General features: G+C 37.5%; 2 protein-coding genes across 2 annotated transcripts in view; one reads left to right on the top strand and one right to left on the bottom strand.

Annotated features, from left to right (window-relative positions):
• Positions 1-64: 64 nt before the first annotated feature.
• LOC136027671 (SCAN domain-containing protein 3-like) lies at positions 65-7,671 on the top strand. Its single transcript, XM_065705117.1, has 3 exons — positions 65-289; positions 6,600-6,920; positions 7,342-7,671. Exons 1-3 carry the CDS (start codon positions 65-67, stop codon positions 7,669-7,671), a joined length of 876 nt encoding a protein of 291 aa, XP_065561189.1.
• Positions 7,672-18,397: 10,726 nt separating this feature from the next.
• Positions 18,398-24,580, bottom strand: part of LOC136026974 (patched domain-containing protein 3-like) — an 87,336-nt gene continuing 81,153 nt past the window's right edge. The window contains exons 8-9 of the mRNA XM_065703845.1: positions 22,778-22,990; positions 18,398-19,568 (exon numbers count right to left, since the gene is read on the bottom strand). Coding sequence (XP_065559917.1) covers positions 18,495-19,568; positions 22,778-22,990 — 1,287 coding nt within the window. The 3' untranslated portion in view covers positions 18,398-18,494. The remainder of the gene's footprint in view (positions 19,569-22,777; positions 22,991-24,580) is intronic.

Here is a 24,580-nt window from a genome sequence, read left to right as displayed (position 1 = left end):
AGTGAATGCACAGTGCGTTCTTTGTGGTCAAGTCTTGGCCAACAGTTCCATGAAACCGGCGCATATGAACCGGCATCTCAGTACTGTGCACCCTTCTCATGTTGGTAAGCCCATGGAGTTTTTCAAGCGTAAACAAGAAGCATTCGCTAGTAACTGTTTGGAAATTGCAAAAGTGGCATCAGTTTCTTCAAAGGCTCTCCGGGCTTCGTATGCTGTTTCATATTTAGTTGCGAAACAGAAAAAACCGCACACCATCGCCGAATATCTGATATTACAAGCACTAGTGAAAGTCAGTGAAATAATGTTTGACACGAAAACTGCTACTGCCCTTCAGTCTATACCTGTGTCGAACAATACCATTTCAAGAAGGATAGAAGACATTGCAAGCGATATTGTCATGCAGGCTATTGAGCAAATAAAGTTGACGAAGATGTTTGCGTTACAGCTTGACGAAAGCACGGATGTGTCAGGTGAAGCCCAGGTGATCGTCTTTGTTCGATATCAAGATTGTTCTGACATAAGAGAATATATTCTGTTTTGTCAAAACCTACAGTCAAGAACAACAGGAGAAGAACTATTCAAGGTGATTGACAAATTCTTCGCAGAAGGGGGCATCTTGTGGGACTGGTGTCTATCAGTTTGCAGTGATGGAGCTGCGGCCCTAGCAGGGAAGAATATTGGGCTCATGGCCTGGATAAGGAAGAAAAATCCAAAGGTGAAGTGGTTGCACTGCATCATTCACAGGCAAGCTCTTGCATCGAAAAGGATGAACGTACATCTGCACGAGACCCTCAACGAGGCTGTAAAAGTAATCAACTTCATCAAAGCCCGACCACTGAACTCAAGAAAGTTCAAGTTGCTGTGCCAAGAGATGGGTTCAGAACATCAACATTTACTTCTGCACACAGAAGTTCGCTGGTTGTCTCGTGGGAAGATTTTAAACAGACTTTTCGAGCTTCGACAAGAAGTTCATATGTTTCTTCTGGAGCAAAAATCTGTATTCAGTTCACTTTTTGAAAACCAGGACTGGGTCTGCAGGCTGGCCTATCTTGCGGATATTTTCTACAAACTGAATGACTTGAATCTGTCAATGCAAGGTTTCCGGACGGACGAACTCTCCCTGAATTTGAAGATGTGTGCTTTCATCAAGAAATTGGAGTTCTGGCTTAAAAAGGTTCAAAGAAACAGCGTTAGTGTCTTCCCGACCCTTGACAAGTTTGCGGACGATAGTGAAATTGATAACCTCAACACAATCTGTGATTGTATTCGGGAGCATCTGACAAAGTTGCGAGATGAACTTGTGTCATATTTCCCATCGATTATGAACCAAGATATAACGCAGGATTGGATCCAAAATCCATTTGTTGAAGACGTGACCTCAAGCTCCGGTCTTAGTGACAAGCTTACAGAGAATCTGATCGAACTTGCCAGTGATCGCGCCTTAGAACTGAAATTCCAAAATGTAACTGTTTCCCAGTTTTGGCTGGAGGTGAAAGGAGAATACAAGGAACTAAGTGAAATCGCCATGTCTGCTTTGTTACCATTCGGATCCACTTACCTTTGTGAAGTGTCATTTTCGGCAATGTCATTGATCAAAACCAAACACAGAAACAGACTGAGTGTACAAAATGACCTTATAATTGCCGTTAGTGACATCGAGCCAAGATTTGATAATATTTTAGCAAAAAAGCAGCCTCAAGTTTCTCATTGATTTTGTACGTACATTTAAGCACCGTCATATTGGACAATAAATCTCGTGTTTTTGAAAATCTGATTTTAGTTAAGAAAAAAGTAAAACAACGATTCTCAAGAAAGGGATACGCAAACTTTTTGGGCCTTGACTAGGGGTACGCGGACCGAAAAAGGTTGGGAACCACTGCTCTAGTATACCACTTGTGACCTAGTAGTTGTGTTGTGATTATGTCTGACTGAATCTTGGTAAATTTCCACTTTATTTGTCTCTAACTCTAAAAAGAATCCTATTCATCTCTCTCACACTTGGGTTTAATTCACCTATCTCAGACTTTAGAAAACCACTTGTGAGTTGGTAGTAGTGTCTGTGTCTGCCTGAATCTTGATTAATTCTCAATTCATAGGTCTCTAACTATAAAAAGGATCCAATTAATCTCTCTCAGACCCTGGTGAAAACCTAATTCACCCATTTTAGAATCTAGTATACCACTCGTGAGCTGGTAGCAGTGTCCGTGTCTGACTGAATCTTCATAAATTCCCGATTCATTTATCTCCAACTCTTAAAAGAATCCAATTCATCTCTCTTTCAGACTCTCAGATATGTATGTAGTACAAATTTTATACGCTGTGCTTCTGAAGAATGCTTCGAAAATCTGAAATTCGGTCCTATCATTTTCGGTCCTAAGCTTTATTAGATGCTAAATCAAAAATAAAATCAATCCTGGAAAACACCTTTTATGAGGTTTTCTTCTTATTTTATATAGTGAGATTTCCTCAGAGTGAAAAAAAATATTAGACTGTCTACTATCCTCCCCATATACCTACGAGAATCTGAGATAAGTACATTTATAAAAAATTTTGTACGTTATGTATTTTTATAGAATGCTTTAGAAATATGAAATTAAGCCAATTCAGTTATACTGTTTTAAAGTTTTAGGCTTTAGTAGATCGTAAATTGAAAACAAATACGATCATAGAAAACACCTTTTATGAGGTTTTCTTCTGATTGATAAAGCGAGATTTCCTCAGAGTGCAAATACAAAAACTATTAAGAATTTCTTAGCCTAGATAACTTCAAAGACCACACTGCCTTTCCATGAAGAAAATATAACCGTTCAAAGTAGGGATGAAATCTTCTAATCGACAGTGAAACAAATATATTTTTTTTAACTGAATATTTCGGACACATATACAGTGTCCATCATCAGCAATAAAACTGTTGATGATGGACACTGTATATGTGTCCAAAATATTCAGTTGAAAAATTTATATTTGTTTCACGGTCGATCAAAAGGTTTCATCCCTATTTTGAACTGTTATAATTCCTTAACCTTATCCCACTCCCCCATTAAACCTACGAGAATCCAAGATATGTACGATTTACTAAATTCTATACGTTGTATGTTTCTCGAGTATTCTTCAAAAATCTGAAATTAAGTAAATTTGGTTAGAATCACCCCCTATTAAACCTACGAGAATCCAAGATATGAACATTTTAAAAAATTTAATACGGATTGTGTATTTCTTGAGAATGCTTAAAGAAAATCTGAAATTAAGGAAATTCGGTCTTGTGGTTCTTAGTCCTTAGCTTTAGTAGACCATAGATTGAAAACAAAGGTAATCCTGGAAAACACCTTTTACGAAGTTTTCTTCTGATTTTATAAAGCAAGATTTCCTCAGAGTGCAAAAAGGAAAAAAAATGTTAAGAATTCCTACTCTCCTCCCCCATTAAACCTATGAGAATCCAAGATTTGTGTGTTTTACAAATTCTATACGTTGTTTCTTTCTGGAAAATGTTTCAGAAATCTGAAGTTAAGAAAATTCATGTTTACTACTTTCGGTCCTAGGCTTTATTAGATCGTGAATTGAAAACAAATGCAATCCTGGAAAACACCTTTTATGAGATTTTCTTCTGATTTGATAAAGTAAGATTTTGTCAGAGTGCAAAAAAAATTGAGACTTCCTTAACCCTACCACATCCCCATTGAACCTACAAAAATCCGAGATACGTATGTTTTACGAAATTCTATACGTTGTGTGTTTATAGAGAATGCTTCAGAAGTGTGAATTTCAGCAAATTCGGTTCTATTGTTTTTGGTCGTAGGTCTTAGTAGGTCGTAAATGAAAAATAAATACAATCATGGAAGACACTTTTTATTAGGTGTTCTTCAGACTTAATATAGCAAGATTTCCTTGGAGTGCAAAAAAAACAGGAATTCCTAGACCCTACCCCCTCCCTCATTAAACCTACAAAAATCCAAGATAATTATGTTTTACAAAATTCTATACGTCGCATTTTTCTGGAGAATACTTGAAAAATCTAAAATTAAGCAAATTCAGTCCTACTGCTTTTTGTCCTAGACTATAGTGGATAGTACTCGAAAACAAATATAATTTGGAAAAACACATGTTATGAGGCTTTCTCCTGATTTGATAAAGCTTAAAAGTTTGATCTGTTTTGCTTATACAATTGACAAAAATTAAAACTCGAATCAAAATGAGCTTTAGGAAAATGCTATAACGTTCAAATTTGGTTTACGTACGCTTTGTCTCATTTAAACATTCAAGTTCCATCTGTATTGCACACAAAATCACTAAAAATTGAAAGGATTCGCACGATATCCAATTGTCGTAATTTTCCGCTGTATTAAAACATCATTAAGAAAAATAAGGTCTGGCCTATGAAAAATCTTAAAAAAACCTCTGGTCTTGGTTTTACCTCTTAGCGTAAACAGCGAGGCAGTCAATATTCATTCTTTCCCATGTTATCAGAGGCACCATTTAGGGGAGGGGGACGGGGTGGGCAAATGCCCACCCCAGATGTTCCAGGGAACCCAAGCTTCCCCCACAAAGGGGCCTTTGAAGGCCATAATAATCGAAAGTCCAACATAATCCATTCTATCCAATTGATTTAAAATTACTGCACGCCTATTAACCATTAACCTATTAACCAAAGAGTGTAATTACCTGACGACCCTTGGGGTAATTATGCTCTTTGCTATTAACCATTAAGCCTTAAGGTATTAATAGACATTTGTATTAGTTAGTATAAACTCATTATCCTAGTGCAAACTGGGTTGGGCAAGGATTGGAATTTGAGTGACAAAATTGTTTGTGATCTTGTCGATCCAACATCATTTGTGTGTTATCATGACTTTGTCAGGAGCTCAAAAGCAAAAATTGGCAGCCTTGAAGAAGGAGAAAGAGGCAGAAATCAGTCTTCTCTGAGTAAATAGCTTAACAGAAACCGTCACCGTGTGAACCGGTTCAGCAAGTAAGTGTAAATTTGTGTTTCTGTTCTTTCGGGTTTCAGTTTTCTGTGCCACTAACAGTTTCGTGGACTGAAAGAACTGAATTTGCGTGGAAAAGGATTTTCCGTTTTTTTATGTCATTTATGAGCAACACGTTTCGCAAACTCCTGCCTTCTTCCATTTAGGTTCAAAGAGTCGGTTTGAGTATCCTGTACTAATAAGTGGCACAGAAAACCATATTGAGTAGTACACCCTATGAAGAGGTATAGAACTACGTCAAATACTTTTTTTGGAGACTAGAGGCTCTAGTTTCGTGGAAATTAGTTACAGAAATCAGTAAATTGGGATGTAAATTTGCCTAAGTTGGCTGGATTGTGGTCTAAACTAGTAACGACGGATTTTTTCCGACTTGAACAAGGAATTATCTCACTAATGATAATTGTTCTGACTAACGATAGTATCTCCTCTAGTCTAGACTAGAGCCAGGCTCGAGTTGCTATAGTCACGACACACGTTTTACCACTTGGGTCAACATTCTGAATCTGTTTATTGTTCAGATTATCAATCCACCACTTAGACATATCTGAAAAGAGTTGCTTCCACAACATTTTCAGTTCCTGAATTATGAATATCAAGCAATCAGTGTCGAGAAGCAATCCTTGAGCTATACTAGAATGCCACTGCAAGAACACAAATAAGTGCATAATGTGATTAGGACGTGACTGAAGCTACAACAAATCCGCGAAAATGGATTTTCGTAGGCTAAACTAGTAGGGGTGTTACACTGGTTAGAAGTCAAACTAATGTGCATAATTTCTTTCAGGTGTGTAATTCAGCATCTGAACAAACCATCGCCGACGTTTCGTCTTCTTCTAATGAAGTGATGGTCACTCAGATCGAGCAAGCAGGAAACGAGACACCCTGAGGAACCACTAACCCTGTTGCAGGTCTGTCGGAGCCTCAGTTTCGGCGAGATACGCCCCAAGATGAAGAACATCGCCAGTCCAGCGGCCCTAAGGACATTTCTTCGTCCTCTCTCGATCAACCATCCCAACCAAAACTGGTAAAATACCCTGCGTAAGTGACAGCAGCCGGCAAGCCGAAACGGTCATTCAATGCTTCATATTATGAAAAGCACTCGTGACTGGAGTACTCCGTCCAGGATGATTCTGTTTACTACTTCTGCTGCAGACACTTTGGCGGCACGTCCTCTCTTCCTGGGCAGAGGTACGGGTCTAGACCTTTCATAAACGTCGGCGTGACAAGATAGACAGACATCTCTAACTTTCTCAAACAACATACTAGAAGTGACCACCACAAAGACAGTGCAGTTTCATGGACAAAGTTCAAAGCCATAATAACCATGGAGATGCAACCAATCGCGTCTGTTTTAATGACAGACAAAAACAATGAAATCAAGGAGAACAGAGAGAACGTAAAAGCATAATTAAAAGTAACAACTCTATTGGGGCAACTCGGCACTGCCCTTAGGGGGCACGGTGAAGCAGAATCCTCGCCAAACAAGGGAAATTTCGTCGAGGCGTGCAATCTTCCCGCAGAGTACTCTCCTACGCTCTTCTACAAGCTTCAGAGACGGTACGGTCACCATACATCCCATGAATACCAGAAAGATCTTATTTCGGTGATCGCTTCCAGGCTTCAGCGCACGATACTGGAAGAATTAAAAAGTACCAAATACTACGCTGTTCTGGTCGACGAAACAAAGGACAACTCAAAGAAGAGCAGCTCACCATTCTTCTTAGGTGCTTCGACGAAGAAAAAATAAAAGAAAGACCGATCGGATGCTATCACATAAAGAGTCTGGATGCTGAAAGTCTAGCAACTTTCACTGATGACACAGTGACAAGAATTGGACTCGATTGGGACTACTGTGTTGCAGAGTGCTACAACGGAGCAAGAGTAATGAGCGGACCGTTCTCCGGTGTTCAAGCTCCTTTGAGGGTGAAATCGCCACAGGTAATCTACATTTATACCATGCATATAAGCTAAATCTGGTCATTGCGAGGTCAATGCTGTGTTGAATCTGTTGGCACTGTTGGCTCATTTTTCTTATTGGTCTAGACTCTATACACATTCATTTCAAACAGCAACAATCGGCATCGGTTGTTTATTGAGGCCCAGAAAGCTGCCGAACTGCTAGTTCGGGAGCTGGAAAAGAAGTGCTGCCACACGATGGTCTCACTGGTATCGATCTATATCGAAGATTAGACTCCGGTATGAATGCATTTTAGCTGTACTGTCTGCTGTAAGCGACCTAGCCAACGGAGAAGCACGGGCAGAGGCAGCTGGGCTCCAAAAGAAGATGGAATCGTTCCTTCGTATCTTCCAATTGCACTACATAGAAGCAACTATGTGAGTAACAAACTCTCTGTCTCAGCAGCTCCAGGCCGTTGACTTAGCTATTTCTCGATCGTGCACTCTGATTCAGACCACAAGAAGTGAACTCACCGACCTGGATTTAGACGCTTCATTCGTATCGCTTTTCGAGAAGGCTAAAGAGTTTGCGACAGAGCTCGAAATCAAAGTACCTGCTGTGAACGAACTCGTGACTAGACCCTCCTCTGTTGGTCAGAAAGGACGACCCCGAATAATTCAAAAGATCACCAAGCATCTGAAACAATTCGTGACGACTTCGACGCTAGGAAAGGACTTCATAAAATCTGGCAATCGGACTACAAATTTGGGGGATGAAATGAAGCGAGCATAATTCGAGACTTTCAACCGTCTACAAGCCGAATCTTACAGAAGGTTCACAGATAACTTGCCAGTGCTGAGCAAACTCGAAGCCTTGGGTCCTTGCTCAACCATGTTTATGGATACAGACTTGCTCGAACATTTCTCTGCTCCTTACGGTGAGCTGGATATCGACGACATTCTTCTCGAATCTCAAGCCAGTATTGCCAAGCGTTTCTTGCTCGATGAGGAGAAAAAGCTGGAAAACTTCCTAGACATTGTTGAAAATCTTCAGGCATTACCAGTGGCTTATTCAGAAATAATTAAAGTTCTTCGTATTGCTGCCACACTTCCTGTGACAGCAGCAAGCAATGAGCGTTTGTTTTCTAGCCTAGAAATAGTGAAAGACTACCTTCAGTCTACAACAGGTCATGATCGTTTCAGTCACCTCCTTTTGATATTTGCAGAGAAGGATTTAATAAAAAATTTGGACCACGACCAGCTTGTTGATGAACTTGCAAAGATAAAAACTTGGCGGTTCCCCTTGTTACCTTGCGTGTTGTAATATTTTTTTCTCTTGTTATGTATTTTCTTTTTGTAAATATATTTGATCTGATAGATTTCTCCTGAAGTAAAACCGATATTTTGGTTTCAACCCTCAGCATAACAATGAAGATTACTTTCACCGACGTATTGTTTACTTAAACAAGAAAGTTTCTCGCTGAGAAAAGCCAGCCTGTAGTCTAATTTAATTTTCCACTTTCAGTTTAATCACTTAACCTCGTTGATTGTAATCCTCGCTGTTAAAATTAATTTTAGAGGTCAGTGTGGCTGAGTTCCACATTTGGCTTCAGTACATTTCTAAGCAACAAACGGGTGCTAAAGATGCGTTTTTACTTAGAATATTAGATCAATAAGCTGCCGAAACCCGCATTTTTCTTACGCGACACGAAGTGAATAGGGGGGAGGGGTCAGATGGAGCTCATGCCCACCCCAAGTTTTGGCCCCCGATGAAAAATCTCAAAAAGTATTTTGGTCTTTGTTTTAACTCTTAGCGCAAGCAACGAGGCAAACGGTAGTCGTTCATTCCTATTGTATTAGAATGTTATTAAGAAAAAATAAAACTCTGGCCTATGAACCTTCTTGGAAATCTAAAAAAATCCATTAAGCCTAAACCTGACAAAGGAGGAAGGATAAAATTCTGGATAATCGAAAATATTCAAAGTCCAGCAGCCCACAGCCTAGGAGGCAAAGCGTCTCTTATGACTCGTGGGTGGAAATCCAAAAATTAATAGTCATGGAAATTCTTAAAACATATGGAAAGGACGGACCAATTTCATTGAGAATAAGAATTCTCTCAAGAAAAATTCTGATCAAGATATTGAAAACATAGAAGTCAACATTAAAAGTAGTTCACTTTAAAATAGCATCAAAAGATTATAACGTTCTCTGAACATAACATATTTAACTGTCTCCCTGTTAAGACGTCAAATAAATCACCTGATTGGTTTTTTTGATAAGAAGTTACAGCTCAGTGCTATGAGACCTTGCTTCCAGTTTATCACTGCTTGTTGAAGTAGGAATTAAAGGATAGCAATTTTATATATTTTGTATGATGAAAGACTCTTAGCATAAACAACGAGCCATTCAACAGTCATTCTTTCCCATTATATCAGAATGTCATTAAGAAAAATAAACTCTGATCTGTGAAAAATGTAAAAAAAAAAAAATGGAGAGAGGGTGACGTAGGTATGCTGTGACACCCTTCTACCAACTTAGGCATAGATTATGAATTTTATTGTTCCATCTATAAGAGTGAAGGAGTGTGACCAATTATTAACGCAAACGCACACATGCAATGTTTTTTGTTGGTGTGAACGGTTAGATATATTAAGATCCCGAGGGGGATGACGTAGGTATGCTTTGACACCCTTCTACCAATGCTGGTATGGTGTGTTGATTATATTGTTGTATCTATAAGAGCGAAGGAGGAGTGTGACCAGTCCTCGTCCAATCTTTTGGCATTAGATATTCAAGACTGTTTTTATTGAAAACCTTCTAAAAATCGGACTTTTGGATTACCTTGCAGGAAAATACCAATAACCCTCACCCCAAAAAAGACAATAGGCAGGAGCTAAATTTAAACCTGTTATCATCCGCTTTAGAATTCAACCTACTAGCGATTCGGCCAAAACAGAGCACGTGTTACGCTAAGTACACTATCCAGCAGTCTTTTCTAAGAAGTAGCAAAGGCTAATAGACAATTTTTAAGCTTGAGAAATTTTTTTTTTAAATGGCTTCTACAATCTGACAATTCAATAACTAGAAAACCCAGTGCATCTGCTATGAACCACAGGGGGAGGCAGCATAATGCCCCCTCCCCCAATATTCGTTTTGTTTTAATGTTAACCTATATATTTGATTGTTTTAATTCAACCATCAATATATATAATAGAGAAGGTATTTCCTTTTAGCTTTTAATTGTTTTAAAAAGTAGAATTGTGGCAAAGAGTCAAACTTTAGCGTAAAGAGCGAGGGATTGCGGAGGGGACCACTCATTTCATATACGGAGTAATTTCTGTTCGTTTTAAGTTTTAATGTCGCTCCTTACTTTCAGCTAAAAAAATTAGTTTTTTTTATTTAGTTTCTGAACGTTTTTGAATTAATGCATGTTTGATTTTGACTCTCCGCACATAAATTATTAAAATGAAATTTGTATATTAATTCTTTTCTTGGCTAAATGGCTTTCTCTTAGTTTTGATCAGACGATTTTGAGAAATAAGGGGTGGAGAAGGAGGCCTAGCTGCCCTCCAATTTTTCGGTTACTTAAAAAGGCAACTAGGACTTTTAATTTTTAACGAACGTTTTTTTAGTAAAAAATATACGTAACTTAAGAATTAACTTACGTAACAAACTTTCATAACCTTATATTTTTATTATGTATACGAGGGGGTTTGTACCCTCGTTAGTACCTCGCTCTTTACACAAAATCGTAAGTTTTGTCCCAATTCTTTAAGAATGACCCCTGAATCAGAAAGGCCGTAGAATAAATAGTTGAAGTTACTAAAAATACTTTAGCATAAGGAGCAAGGTATTTATCTCCTCCTAAATACCTCGCTCTTTATGCTAATCTATTTTTAGAACCCCTCATATGCGTAATAATCTCTGTTCGTTTTAAGTTTCAATGCTACTTCTTCCTTTCATTTGAAAAAACGTTTTCATGTTTATTTTTCATTGTTTTCTTATAGTAATGCTAGAGAATCCTGCGCCCTTGTCATTGAATTTTTCTTCCCCTATGACAGATTCCTCGAAGGAAAGATCCTCCAGCATAGCCCCCTCTCCTCAGCCCCACCCCCAAACAAAATAAAATCCCCCTGAAAACGTCTGTACACTTCCCAATAACCATTACTATATGTAAACACTGGTCAAAGTTTGTAACTTGCAGCCCCTCCCCCAGGGATTGTGGGGGAGTAGGTCACTCCCAAAGACATAGTTATTATGGTTTTTGACTATGCTGAACAAAATGGCTATCTCAAAATTCTGATCCGTTGACTTTGGGAAAAAATGAGCGTGGGAGGGGGCCTAGATGCCCTCCAATTTTTTTGATCACTTAAAAAGGGCACTAGAACTTTTCATTTCCGTTAGAATGATCCCTCTTGCGACATTCTAGGACCACTTGGTCGATACGATGACCCCTGGGGAAAAAAACCAAAAAACAAACAAATAAACACGCACCCGTGATTTGTCTTCTGGCAAAAAATACAAAATTCCACATTTTTGTAGATAGGAGCTTGAAACTCCTACAGTAGGGTTCTCTGATACGCTGAATCTGACGGTGTCATTTTCGTTAAGATCCTATGTTTTTAGGGGGTGTTTTCCCCTATTTTCCTAAATAAGGCAAATTTTCTCAGGCTCGTAACTTTTGATGGGTAGGACTAAACTTGATGAAATTTATATATTTAAAATCAGCATTAAAATGCGATTCTTTTTGATGTAGCTATTGATATCAAAATTCAATTTTTTAGAGTTTTGGTTACTATTGAGCCGGGTCGCTCCTTACTACAGTTCGTTACCACGAACTGTTTGATAGTGAACTAGGAAGCTTGGATTTATAAAATTTTTGCAATGAAAAAAATGGGTTTCCTGAAAGGATAAATTAAAAGACAATTCTAATCGATTATGAATTCCGAACTACTTACATTTGATGGTTGCTTATTCATTATACCTCAATAGTTGAATATACGTCAATAAATTTTTTTCTTCCATCAAGGCTTTATACAAAAAGAATCATGTAAAATAAAAACATGTTTTTCAAGTTCTCTCCATATGTCCTCTATGTAGCACAAGATTTATGCTTTTGTAAGTATGCATATTGTGTAATCGTCGTTCCTTTTACAAAGATAGTAATCGGTTATGCTAATTTTGTTCTAATACAGTTATGCTAATGAGATATTTATGGAAGTAATTGGAGCCTCAGGCGTGCCGTCTGTGTCCAAAATCCCTACACTACTTATTACCGTTGGTATGTGCGGTTTTGCCACTCCATTAGACTTGTTTTACGGAGCATGGACTCCATAAAACAAGTGTCATTTGTCCCAGCGTGGCAATAAAATACATTTAAGATTTTCTTCCCGAAAAAATAGCAATTTATGAATCCTCCATGAAAAACAAATTGCTATATGACTTGTGGTACTCAATTCAGTTTTACTATTACACCAGTGTTTATTCCTTCTAAACCATTCCTTTCAAGGAGTTTTAATGCACCAGAAGCCTTAAAACTCTTAAAAAATCGATTATACAATCGACATTAATTATAATAGAAAACAGTAACCCCAACTGAGAGTGGGGTTTTGCCCAACCCAGTAACTCTTAAAGCTCAACCATTATTTGCGCTATGCTGAAATCAAGATTAAATATTGAGTGTAATTCTGCTTATTTCCAGGAAAAATATTTCATTGATATGAAAACATTTTTGAAAATTTAATTTAGTTTTACCTCTTTAAAATTATCCTGATTTACATTAATGTTTATGTTCTCCTAAATTCGATTTAAGTTTACAATTCTTCTTTTACTTTTTTTTAGAAGATTGCAAGTAGGTTCATTTTTAGATCGGTCAAGTAGGACTTTGAGTGTCAAGTTCTATTGCAAATTAACTAGTACGGGCTCTAAGAACAAGAGCTAAGAGCTCATATGGCTCTTGTGACGAGGCTGGACGAGCCAAGAGCCAAGAGATCATATGGTATGAGCTACAGCAAAATTCTAAGAATCAATAGATTGATTTAAAAGGAAAATCGGAGGCTTAATGCAGGTCAGGATTTAAAGTAAGACCTATGAGTCACGAGGTCCTTCTAAATATCAAAACTCATTAAGATCCGATCCCCCACTCGTAAGTTATAAATACCTCTTTTTCTACTTTTTCCTCTCCCTTCAAGCCTCCAGATGTCTAATTAGGGAAAACGATTTTATCAAGTCAATTTCTGCAGCTCCCGGACACGCCTACCGATTTCCATCGTCCTAACACGTCCAGAAGCACCAAACTTTCCAAAACGCTGAACCACAACCCCTAACTCCCCCAAAGAGAGTGAATCTAGTACGGTTACGTCAATCACGTATCTACGACATTTGCTTGTTCTAACCACCAAGTTTCATCCCGATTTCTCCACTCTAAGCGTTTTCCAAGATTTCCGGTTTCCCTCTCCACATCCCCCCCCTTTGTCAACAGATCTGGTTGGCATTTGAAAAAGATGCTCTGACACATGAGTTCCTTCTAAATAAAAAATTTCATTAAGATCCGGTCACCCGTTCTTGAGTTAAACATTCCTCAATTTTTATTTTTCCGAATCAACACCCCCCAGCTCCTCCAAAGTGAACAGATCCGTTCCAATTATGTCAATCACGTATATATAACTTGTGCTTATCCTTCCCATCAAGTTTCATCCCGATCTCTCCACTCTAAGCGTTTCACAAGATTTCTGTTCCCCCCTCCACCCGCCTATGTCCCCAAATCCGACTCGAATTGAAAATGGAGCATCTAAGACATAAGTTCCTTCTATATATCAAGTTTCATTAAGATCTGATCACTCATTCGTAAGATAAAGATACCTCAATTTTCACGTTTTCCGAGAATTCTGGTTTCCCCCTCCAACTTCCCCCAATGTCACCGGCTCTGGTCGGGATTTAAAATAAGAGCTCTAAAGCACAAGATCCTTTTAAATATCAAATTTCATTAAGATCTGATCACCCGTTCGTAAGTTGCAAATACTTCATTTTTTCTAAATTTTCCGACTTAACCCCCCCCCCCCCCCAACTCCACCACAGAGAGAATATCCGGTCCGGTTATGTCAGTCACGTATCTTGGACATGTTTTTATTCCTCCCATCAAGTTTCAACCTAGTCTCTCCGCTTTCCTAGATTTCCGTCCTCCCCCCCCCCCAATGATGCTGGATCCGGTCGGGATTTAAAATGAGAGTTTTAAGTTACGAGGTTTTTCTAAATATGAAGTTTCATTAAGATATGATCACTCCTTCGTAAGTTAAAAATACCTCATTTTTTCTGATTTTTTAGAATTACCCCTCCCCGCCCAACTCCCCAAACAGAGTAGACCCGTTCCGGTTATGTCAATCACGTATCTAGGACTTCTGCTTATTTTTCCCACCAAGTTTCATCCCGGTCCCTCCACTCTATGCGTTTTCCAAGATTTTAGGTTTCCCCCTCCACTCCCCCCAATGTCATTGGATCTGGTCGAGATTTAAAAGAAGAGCTCTGAGACACAATATCCTTCCAAACATCAAATTTCATTAAGATCCCATCACTCGTTCGCAAGTTAAGAATACTTCATTTTTTCTATTTTTCCCGAATTAACCGGCCCCGACTCCCCCCACCTAGATGGTTAAATCGGGAATACGCCTATTTCTAATTTAATCTGGTCATGACCATGATATGCCTACAAAATTTCATCGTCCTAGCTTACCCGGAAGTGCCTAAAGTAGCAAAACCGGGACCGACAGACCAACAGACAGACCGATAGAATTTGCGATCGCTATATGTCACTTGGTTAATACCAAGTGCTATAAAAACTAAAAAAGCTTAGGTATGGGGATTTCTCAGAAATATAATAACGGTATATGCTACTTCTGCACTTGGACAGTCTCTCTCAAAATTTGAGAAATTATGATTAAAAATATAACACCTCATTTGCTTTCCCTTCCCTTCACCTTTACACATAGGTGAGCTAGATCCCAGCTTTGGTATAAGAAAGCAAAAATTGCAAAACTAAACATAATGTATATATAGTCTCCCAAATAATTGATGAAAACACTATATGATTCAGTGTCTTAAATTTCTTCCTCACCCCCCCCCCCCCAAAAAAAAAAATGCCTCCTAAAATTTTCAAATCATCTGAACACTATCATTTAGAGTATTTTTGCACAGTCTGGCAGTACAAACGCGTCAAAGCACAATCAGAAAAATTAGCAACAGCATTAGAAAGGAACAGCATTATCATTATAATTAGCAACAGCATTAAGGCGAGCTCTTTTACTACTTTCACCTGTAAAAGTTAAAAAAAACACTCTGGCTGGGAGGAGGGATGCTTTCTGCAGAAGGTTTGGGCTTGAGGCTCATTCTTATCGTCAGGTTCCTGGTATTTTTTTTCTGACCTCACATTCTCACCTACCCCAAAATGACCGTAAATGCACAGAAAAGGGCCTATTCTTTGTTTTTCTCTGCGGGGTCACCCCATGACAGGTAAAGGAAATCTTTTACGTCCTCGGTTGTCTAGCTATAGAACAGAAGCCGGTAGAAGTAAGTAACTTGTTGTCTCTTTTATTATTTTTCAATCCCCAACAAAGTTACAGGCTTCTAAAGTTAAACCATTTTGCACAAATATTAAACTTACGAAGATGCACTTTAATATACTTGGCGGGGGGGGGGGTGTCATATTTTGCAATTTTTCGATTATAGCACCAAAAAATTCACTTTAAATGAAAATGCCACAAAAATACTTTTTTTTAAATCATTTTTGTTCGATTACAGAATCAAAAAATGCATTTTAAATGAAAACACAAAAAAGATTTTTTTTTAGAATACACGGGGCGGAGGGAGGGAGTTGCTAACACTTTACATCACTGCACTCCAAATCCTCCTCATGGAAGCTTGAGACTAGTGTGGATTTCTTATCGATAATTTGTTTCCGTTAAATAACCTATTTAAGAATTACTATCAGCCGCAAAGTAATCTAAAAACGGCAAGGCACCAGGCATAGAACGTATCACGGCGGGGTTGATAAAGGCATCAATCAGCTTATGCATATCTATATAGCTGTCCTTGTTTCAAAAAATTTGGACAACAGAAAAAGTACCAACAGATTGGAGGCGTAGCACACTCATAAAACCCTTTGGGAATTGGAGAGACATCAGTCTCTCACCCATACATGGTAGGCTTCTTGCACTAATAATACTCCACAGAATACAGAGTCCAATCGACAGGGACTTAAGAGAATAGCAACATGGCTTTAGACGCTCATGTACCGATTTGATCTTCACCCTAAGGGTGTTAATAGATGATAGCCGAGAGTTGCAAATCAAATTTTACATGGTATTTATAGACTTTGAAAAGGTCTTTGACTCACTACATCGCGAGACTCTATCGAAACTAACATTTTATGAGATCCCTGAGAATTTAGTAGCCCTCATTGTGGTTCTATACGTCTGAATGATATGTTATAAAAACAGAAGGAAGGACAAGTCACTTTCGTGTGCTTTTTGGTGTTAAACAAAGTTGTGTCTTGTCACCTTTCCTGTTTGCCCAAGCCATTGACCATCTGCTCCGTGACCTTGCGCCAGAAGCATACATTTAAAAGTAGAAGACTAAATCAATGACTTAGACTTTGTCATCGATATCACGCTCATTGAGTTGTGTAAAAAAACAGAGAACAGAATTTCTCGCTCCGACTCAAACTTCGACTATTCAATAGCAACGTCATTCCCGTCCTGTTATAAGCATCTGAAACCTGGCATCTGAATAAAACACAAGAAAGACGAATTCTAGCTTTCAAAAAATACATGTCTCCAGAAAATACTAAACATTTAAAAAATCTTTAATAAGAAGGTGAGACGGGTGGCCGGACAACTCATAATGATAGATGTCATTAGGAGACGTCAGTGGAAATATCTGGGGCATGTGCTTCGTATGGACGAATCCCGGATCCCAAAAGCGAAATTACAGAGGCAACAGAAGGATGATGAAGAAGAAGAAGGGCACGCATTACGCTGAGACACACCTATCAGACGGACCTGCAAAACATAAATACTTCCCTTCAACCGGCGTGGGAAGATGTTCCTAATGCGGCGCACATGAGGGACGACTGGTGGCTTCTCATGGATGTCCTGTTTGTCTCTGGAGGTAAAGGAGGATCTAAGATCTAAGACAAGGTAAATAACCTATTCTTCTCTTTCCCCTTAATGGTAGAGGCAATAAGCTTCTAAAGTTAAATTATTTTGCATAAATATTAAACTTAAGAATATACAGTATTTTATGTAGCTATTAGCTCTGTTTTTTAAAACTCTGTATTTATTTAATAAGAACAAAAATTCAGCCATTTGAGCTTGTAAGTAGTCAATTGAAATCATCAAACTAACTGCTAATTCTCTTTCCAGCCTTAGAAAATGCAATATTATTTTTGTGACTCACTGGTTCGAGCCAATTATATTGTCCTATTTTTTCCAACGATTTATTCCGTGTTTTAGGATTATTCTAACTATTCCAAAAATATTATTCCAACGATTCATCTGTTAACTAGCAAAATGGACTGTTATTACAACTTCTAATCTAGAGGACTCTAATTGATCAATTTAAAAGAATAAATTCAAAGGATCAAAAATATCATGGCTATCTCCCAGGGACACACGCAGTGGAGGGGCATGCTCGGCTTCGAGCTCTCCCCTAATCTGAAATCTTATAATATTTCTAGACTACTACTACTACTACTACCACTATTAATACCTCACTGCAGCACCAAACCGCCTGAGGCCAACAAAGCTACGCACGCTCCTCCTCCAGCCTAATCTATTTAAGGCCTCCCTCTTTACACCCTCCCAGGAAGTTCCTATTTCCTTTAAATTTTTATTTATGACATCCTTCCAACCCAGACAAGGACGACCTGCTTTCCGTGTAGCCCCAGACGGTTGGCAAAGAAGGACAATCAATTTGGGGTAATGTTTATATTAGTCGAGGGTAACGAAGTAGTTTCTATAGTAGTCGGGGATAATGTCTATATTAGTCAGAGTTAATATCTATATTAGTTAGGGGTTATATATATTTCTATATTTCTAGACACTTGCTGATATTATCAAAAAAAATTGGTGCATTTTATTATTAGGCCTTCCCCTACTCGAAAAAAAATTCTTAGGTACGTTCCCAAAGTATCGGTTTCTAATATTGGCACCTTAAATGTATTACTGCAAAATAAAACATATTTACTATTCAGTGGGTTAATTATAAAGTTAAATGTAATTCCTACTGAAATGTAGAAGGTTCTATAGAAGTTAATTCTAGATGAAAGAAAACATAGTTATAAATGACGGCAGAGCATATCACCACTTCCTTGAGAGAATTCTCACTTAAAGGCTATTCAAAAAAAAAACAAAAAAACAACTTCCCGTTCTTTGGGCAGTAAGCAATCATTAGGTGATCACTTCCTAGACATAAAACCTAATCATCTGGAACGGTAATGTTATGGCTAAAAGGTGTCAATAAACAGGTTAGCAAAATAAATTCTATTTTGATTCATTACGAACAAAAACTAAAATTGGCACTTACGTATTTACAAAAATACAAAAATAGATTAAACACTTAATGCTAGGAGGTTTCCTGCATTGAACTAATAGGATCTGTCACACTTTTTTGTCCTGATCTGAGGGGATAAAAGTTAAGAGACAGCAATAGAGGCTCGCTTCTATTGAAGCTAGTACTTGCCCAAGAGTCAACAGGTCCGATAAACCTCTGAGGTTCTCTCAAGTCTGGAGTATTACTACCTCTTAGTACTTCAGTTCGCTCAATTTTAGGATGGTAGCTACTCCTGTAGCGCCGCTTTTGCCGTATTCCCATCTGGGACGGAATTCTAGGGTTAGCTTCAATATTGTTCCAATTTTTCCAACGACTCTCAGACCAACAATCTTCATCACTCACATAGCCTTCGTTGTTATAATCTGGGGGAATACTATCATAATTTTTCACTTTTTCACCGGATTTCTTGCTTAAACTGGACTCACTTGATTTTTCACTAGATGTACCAATACCGAGATCCTTCTCTGATCTTTCATCTTTTTCAAGAAGAATGGCAGGGGGTCGTTTAATATCTTCATTATTTTTCTCCAATTTCGAATTTGATTCTATAGAGTTCACTTGAACCCCTGACTCAACAGGCTCATTTTTCTTCTTAGAGCATGAATCTGGTCCAAAAAGTGACAACAAAACCGGCAAAAGAAATAAACCGTGCAAAAACCCGAATGATATCACCAATAGAATTGTCTTAAAAAATGTAACAAAAATATAACTTGGCGCAAAAGTTAAAGCAATTACTCCAAGAATAGTTGAAAAGGCTCCTTGAACAATTGGCAGGCCGAGACTATGCAGGCACTCTTGAACACGTTCGGCAGATGTTTCAACATTTGCAGACATAAAGGCATATGATATGTGCGCTGAAAAATCAACTGAAAACCCAATACACATAATCAAGTTGATCATTGAGATTGAATCTAAGCTGACATCCCACCATGTCATGTAACCAACAACCCCAGTTTCAATCGATACTATCGCTAGGGCTACCCATAGTGCGCAGAATGGATTTGGTATAAAGATGAGTGATATAACCGTCATTATGGCTCCAGCCACTAGGATGGTCTGAATTGAGGTACTTCTTACCACTAAGAACTGAAATAAAACGAAAAAAAATTAGTCTATAAGCAACTAACCCTGTCCAAAGCAAAAGAAAAACATACTCTAATAATTTGTGACCTATTAATTTGTAATTTATGCAGTGCTTCAAATGTGTTCTAAAATAATCAAAAGGTAAAAATCAAATGAATTATGTAGATATACAGATACGGAAAGAGAACAGAAAGTACAACTTCAGAATTTATAACGAATCAAAATTATAGTTATAGTAAAGCGTTAGTGATCTGTAAGGATACAAGTATTGGCGCTGCTTGATATGCGTGATGGCAGTCACAACAATATCATTTGATTTGACGATATATTTTTTCCTCTGAGTTTTTTCCCCTTTATTCTTCTCTTATAACCATATAACTCATGGTAAAGTATCACGTGTAGTTTTCACTTAAAAAGACGATCTTAACAATGTATCGAAGTGTTCAAGTCCAGATTCTATATCCATAGACAATATTAGCTTTCCTTCTTTGTCTTCTAAAATTTAATAAAAAAATAAATAAGAAGTCTAGCTATCTCCCAAATTCAAAATCTACCGCTGTCTGTGTAAACAATTGTCAATTTTTGTGTGTGTGTTTCCCATCAAATAACATTCCTACTACACTTTTTTGCTATACTGCAAGTCCAAATTCTTGTCAATAATCCTAAAACATATACTTAGTCTGGACAATTATCATTCGTCGTAGAAAGAATTTACTAGAAAATTAGTTGTTTTATTTTTAAAGACCACAAGGGTACATTCGGCATGCCCACTTTTTCCACTTCCCACAGAGTCCCCACTTTTCTGAAAGAATTGCGTCTATATAGTAGATATACCTCACAGTGATTAAACTGATCAAGAACTTTTTTTTTTCATTCTAGCCTCTAGGTTTGTGCATTCATAAGGGCATTTTCAAAAAAATGAAAAAAAGGAGAATCAAAAGGATTTTGGTCCCAAATGCTAAATAGCTTTTTTAAGATCCAGTTAAGTAAGTTCTTTTACAAATGTCCTTAAGTACACTTTCACAATTCTGATACACAAATTAAGCCTCAGATTGTAGTTTTTATCAGATTATTGGATTATCGGATTTTATCAGATTATTAAATTATATTGGATTTTATCAGATTATCTTTAAAAAAAAACTACCAATGTATCCTGTTTTAGTGTTTTGTTTTTGGTTGGCCAGACCTACTAAATTTGGCTTCTGAAAGTCACATATTTCCTCCACCTATATGATTCAAAGTTCGTTCTTTGGACTTAGGTAATGTAGTAAATTCAAACTTTTTTAAAACTAAACAATACTGAATTCTTCATACTGTAACCTTGTTCGTAGAGTGAAATTCTGCTTTCATGCGTGCTTAATTACGACCACAGTCGTAAGAGCTTCAACTTGTATCTGACTTTCAACCAATCAGAGTAAAGGTACTATAAAACTTGGATTTTACTTTGGACAGTTGAAATTCAGATGTGAGCTGACTCGAGTGACTTCGAGTTGACCTATCGTATCAGTAGTTACAATAAAGGGCTGTTCCTATAGTTTTTGAAAAAATGGACCAAATATTTTAGATACAAAATTCACAATTTTTCAAATTTGTCAAAGTTCGCATGTTCATATTCGGATGTGAATAGAATAAGTTTAGACTTCTGCTTGACACGGCTTGATGTCAGAGATCGCATGCGTGTGTTCAGATGCAAAAGGAACAAGTTTCATTTATATTTAGCTCATATAATTTTTTCAATTTTCAACATGAATCATAAATATTCGGTCCAAATCGAGGATTCGGTCCAAATGCATCATTCTGCAAAATTCGGGTCTTCTGAGAATGGCCTTATAGGCTTGCCGTTGCAAAAATTAATAGATGTTTTAAATAGAACAGTATAAAAAAACATAGACAATCGATATTTAGTTAAATATTTTTCTTTGAACTTTTCTGTAATTACTTACTAATTAACAGCAAGAAAAGAGCTGGATTTGTTAGCCTCTGTTTAGAATTGTATTTATTTTTAGTTAAAAAAGAAAACAATATTTTTTAATTTTAAGTACCTCGCAAAAATAAATCGATAGAAAGATGGTGTTTAAACAACGCCATAATAAAGAACGAGACATGGTTGATTAATTTTAGATTCAATAAAACTAAAAACTTTTACATATGCCAGAAAGAATAGAGCTGCAAACCCTAATTGGATTTTAGATACCAGATAAGGTAACAAAACCCTAAAATATTAGATAAGAAATGGTGAAATGAAAAACAGAACAGCAAATATTACTAAAGAAATGGGGTAATGGTGACAACCTTTTCGTACTTCTCCTGAAAGAAGTAGGCTAAAATAGGAGCCTACTGCTGCTAACTTCAGTCACCATCAAGCTACTGGTTGTCCTGCCCAGTGTCTGACCATGAGGCAGGATATATTGCGGAGCACACAGACAAGATGGGATTGATTGTAGCTAATAATATCTAGGGAATTTTCGCATGCGGGGTGAATCCCCTGTACATATGAAGTGCTGACTCTGAGGAGTGCTGATCCATGAGGAGCAAGAAGTTTACTCGCTAGTACTAAGGGCCGACGATAGCTGACGAGAAATAGGGGACTCTGCACTCTCTTTTGAGGTAGGAGTGTTGCTTATCCAAGATAGTCTGAAGCTGTGTGGGTTCTCGGTATGGAGGAAAACAATGATGGATACCTTGACAATGCACAGAGAGCCTCTTCTAAGAAGTGAAGAGGCCTCTATGTGGGGCCTCAAAATAGCAACGGCCATTGCTGTAATTTTTTTTTTGAGGCAACGGACATTTTCGGCCTGAGCCTTGACTTTGAGTATACCTATAAAAAATACAGATACCATACAGATTTTATGCGAAGACAAAAGTCTTAATTTTGTGTAATATAAGTAAAACTTTTACATGTTTTAGTATATGCATGCACATACTGTGGCTTGTATATATCGTGGTACATTTGGCTTAGGCATAGGCGACACTAAACGTCTGCTGTTTGCATTATCGTTTTAACGACAAGTTTGTTACAATTATCTGAATGTCTAGGAGTTGCATTTATGCTCATTACCAACAGAGATTGTACTTATCTTAGTTATCTGATTCTCATTAATATTACATATTTTGACAACATTGGTATGCACATCTCAATGTCAATGCTTTGTGCACAACAAAATGTGCACAAGGCAACAGCGTTATGGTTTTCTAGTGTGTTTGAAACGTACCTGATCAAAGAAGACAAAATATGGATGGTAAATAGTGGCATTCAAGTTTGATTCGGCACAAAATCGTCTCAGCTCGGCAACCATGTCTTTCTCATCATTTGACCCAGCCAAGTCCACAGTTTGAATAAGAAATCTTGATCCTTTAATACCACCACCATTCTCTGTAAAAGCGACATCTAGGGCGAATTCATTATTTGAACCCGTAAGATAGTGCTAGAAAGAGATGAAAACATTTGTTTCGATTAAAATAACAGACTAACATCAGCGAGTATCACGATACCAGAAGTGAATCTATGAGGCAATTTTATGGGCTTGTACCACCCCCCAGAAGGCCGAAAGTTGCACTTATTATAGAGATGGAGGGGTGAAAAAAAAACAGAAAGAAGCCGGTATTTTGTTGGTGCCTCTCCCTCCAAAAATTAATTCTGTATCCGCCCTTGCTCGAAATATAAGTAAGATCAAACTAAAAACATGATAACCAAGCACTTAATCAGATTCTTTATGAGAATTAACAGTGGTGTCTGGGTATATACAGCAGAACAATAATTTTTTTTTTTTGTTATTCCACGTGTGCAACCCTTATTATGTTTAGGTTTATACTTATCAAAAGTAACCAGCATGAGCAAATTTGAATGTTTTTTAGAAAAAGGGGGAAGTGCCTCAAAAAGGGATGCAACCTTGATGAGACAACATTTAACTCATAATAACCAAGAACTCTGGAAGATAAGTTTTATAGTTAAAATGAACGCACCTGAGCGAACCAATATCTTTTATAGATGAAAAAGAAAAACTCTTTTTGTTGAGAAAAATAACAACAGATGCGTGCTGATTTTAATAAAAATAAAAAAACGATTATTAATCAGTAAATAAGTAGAGAATCAAACGAGCCAGAACTATTAAATATCAGAGGTGAGCTGGCATATTGCCACTCTCTAAGGAGTGTGATAGAACATAATACATCACATAATTAAAGAATAGATGAATGGCTCAAATCCACTATGTTCTTCTTTTTCTCAATCTGGTGTTTTACATAGAGGGCAAATCGTCATTAGGGACAAAGATTGCAGCCGACCCCCTTTGATATCTTGTACTACCTGCTCACTTTAATCGTTATGTATTTTTGTAATAAGGGTATTTTTGGGTCCCCATACAACTGAACCCTATTCAACTCAATTTTGGTGATCCTTGAACTGGAAAAGTATGCTTCTTTGGCCCGAGATTTCTGTTCGTAAATGGTTATGAAAAACTTTGTTTAATGAGTAAGGGTATTTTTGGGCCTAAGGGTGCTAATGATTAAGGGTATTTTTGGGTCCCCATGCAACTGAACCCAAATCAACTCGTTAAACTAGTAGCCGACAACATAAATTAGTAGGATAAAAGTGAATGACTCGCAAAATACCTTTTTTATCTTCTTTGATAATTCAATAATCGCTTCTGGGGGAAATTACAGTTTGAGTGCTTAATGGGGCCCCAAAAGGTAAAACAGTCCATAGTGACCACAATTTTATAAAACATGTTTCTAGTAAACTGTTTAGTCAGAAAACAAATGCCATTTGTAGCTGATTCAGGCATTTTCCTTAGTCTTAATAGTAAAAGGTTATTTTAAAAACATATTTGCAGGCATTTTTAAAAAAGGACATGAAAACCCTAATAACTCAAGTCACAGCAAAACTTTTGTCATTTTGAGAGGTTTCTGGTTCAAAATACACAAAGGAGCCATGACTTGAAAGTGATCTTATACCCGTTTTAGCTTGAATTTCTTGTAGGTTAAATCATGTTTCTTTCTGATTTGTGTCAAAATAA

The sequence above is a fragment of the Artemia franciscana genome, chromosome 5, assembly GCF_032884065.1.
Source record: "Artemia franciscana chromosome 5, ASM3288406v1, whole genome shotgun sequence".
In the NCBI taxonomy this organism is placed as follows: domain Eukaryota; kingdom Metazoa; phylum Arthropoda; class Branchiopoda; order Anostraca; family Artemiidae; genus Artemia; species Artemia franciscana.
Note: the sequence above shows the minus strand (reverse complement) of the source record. Positions and strands in the feature narration are given on the sequence as shown.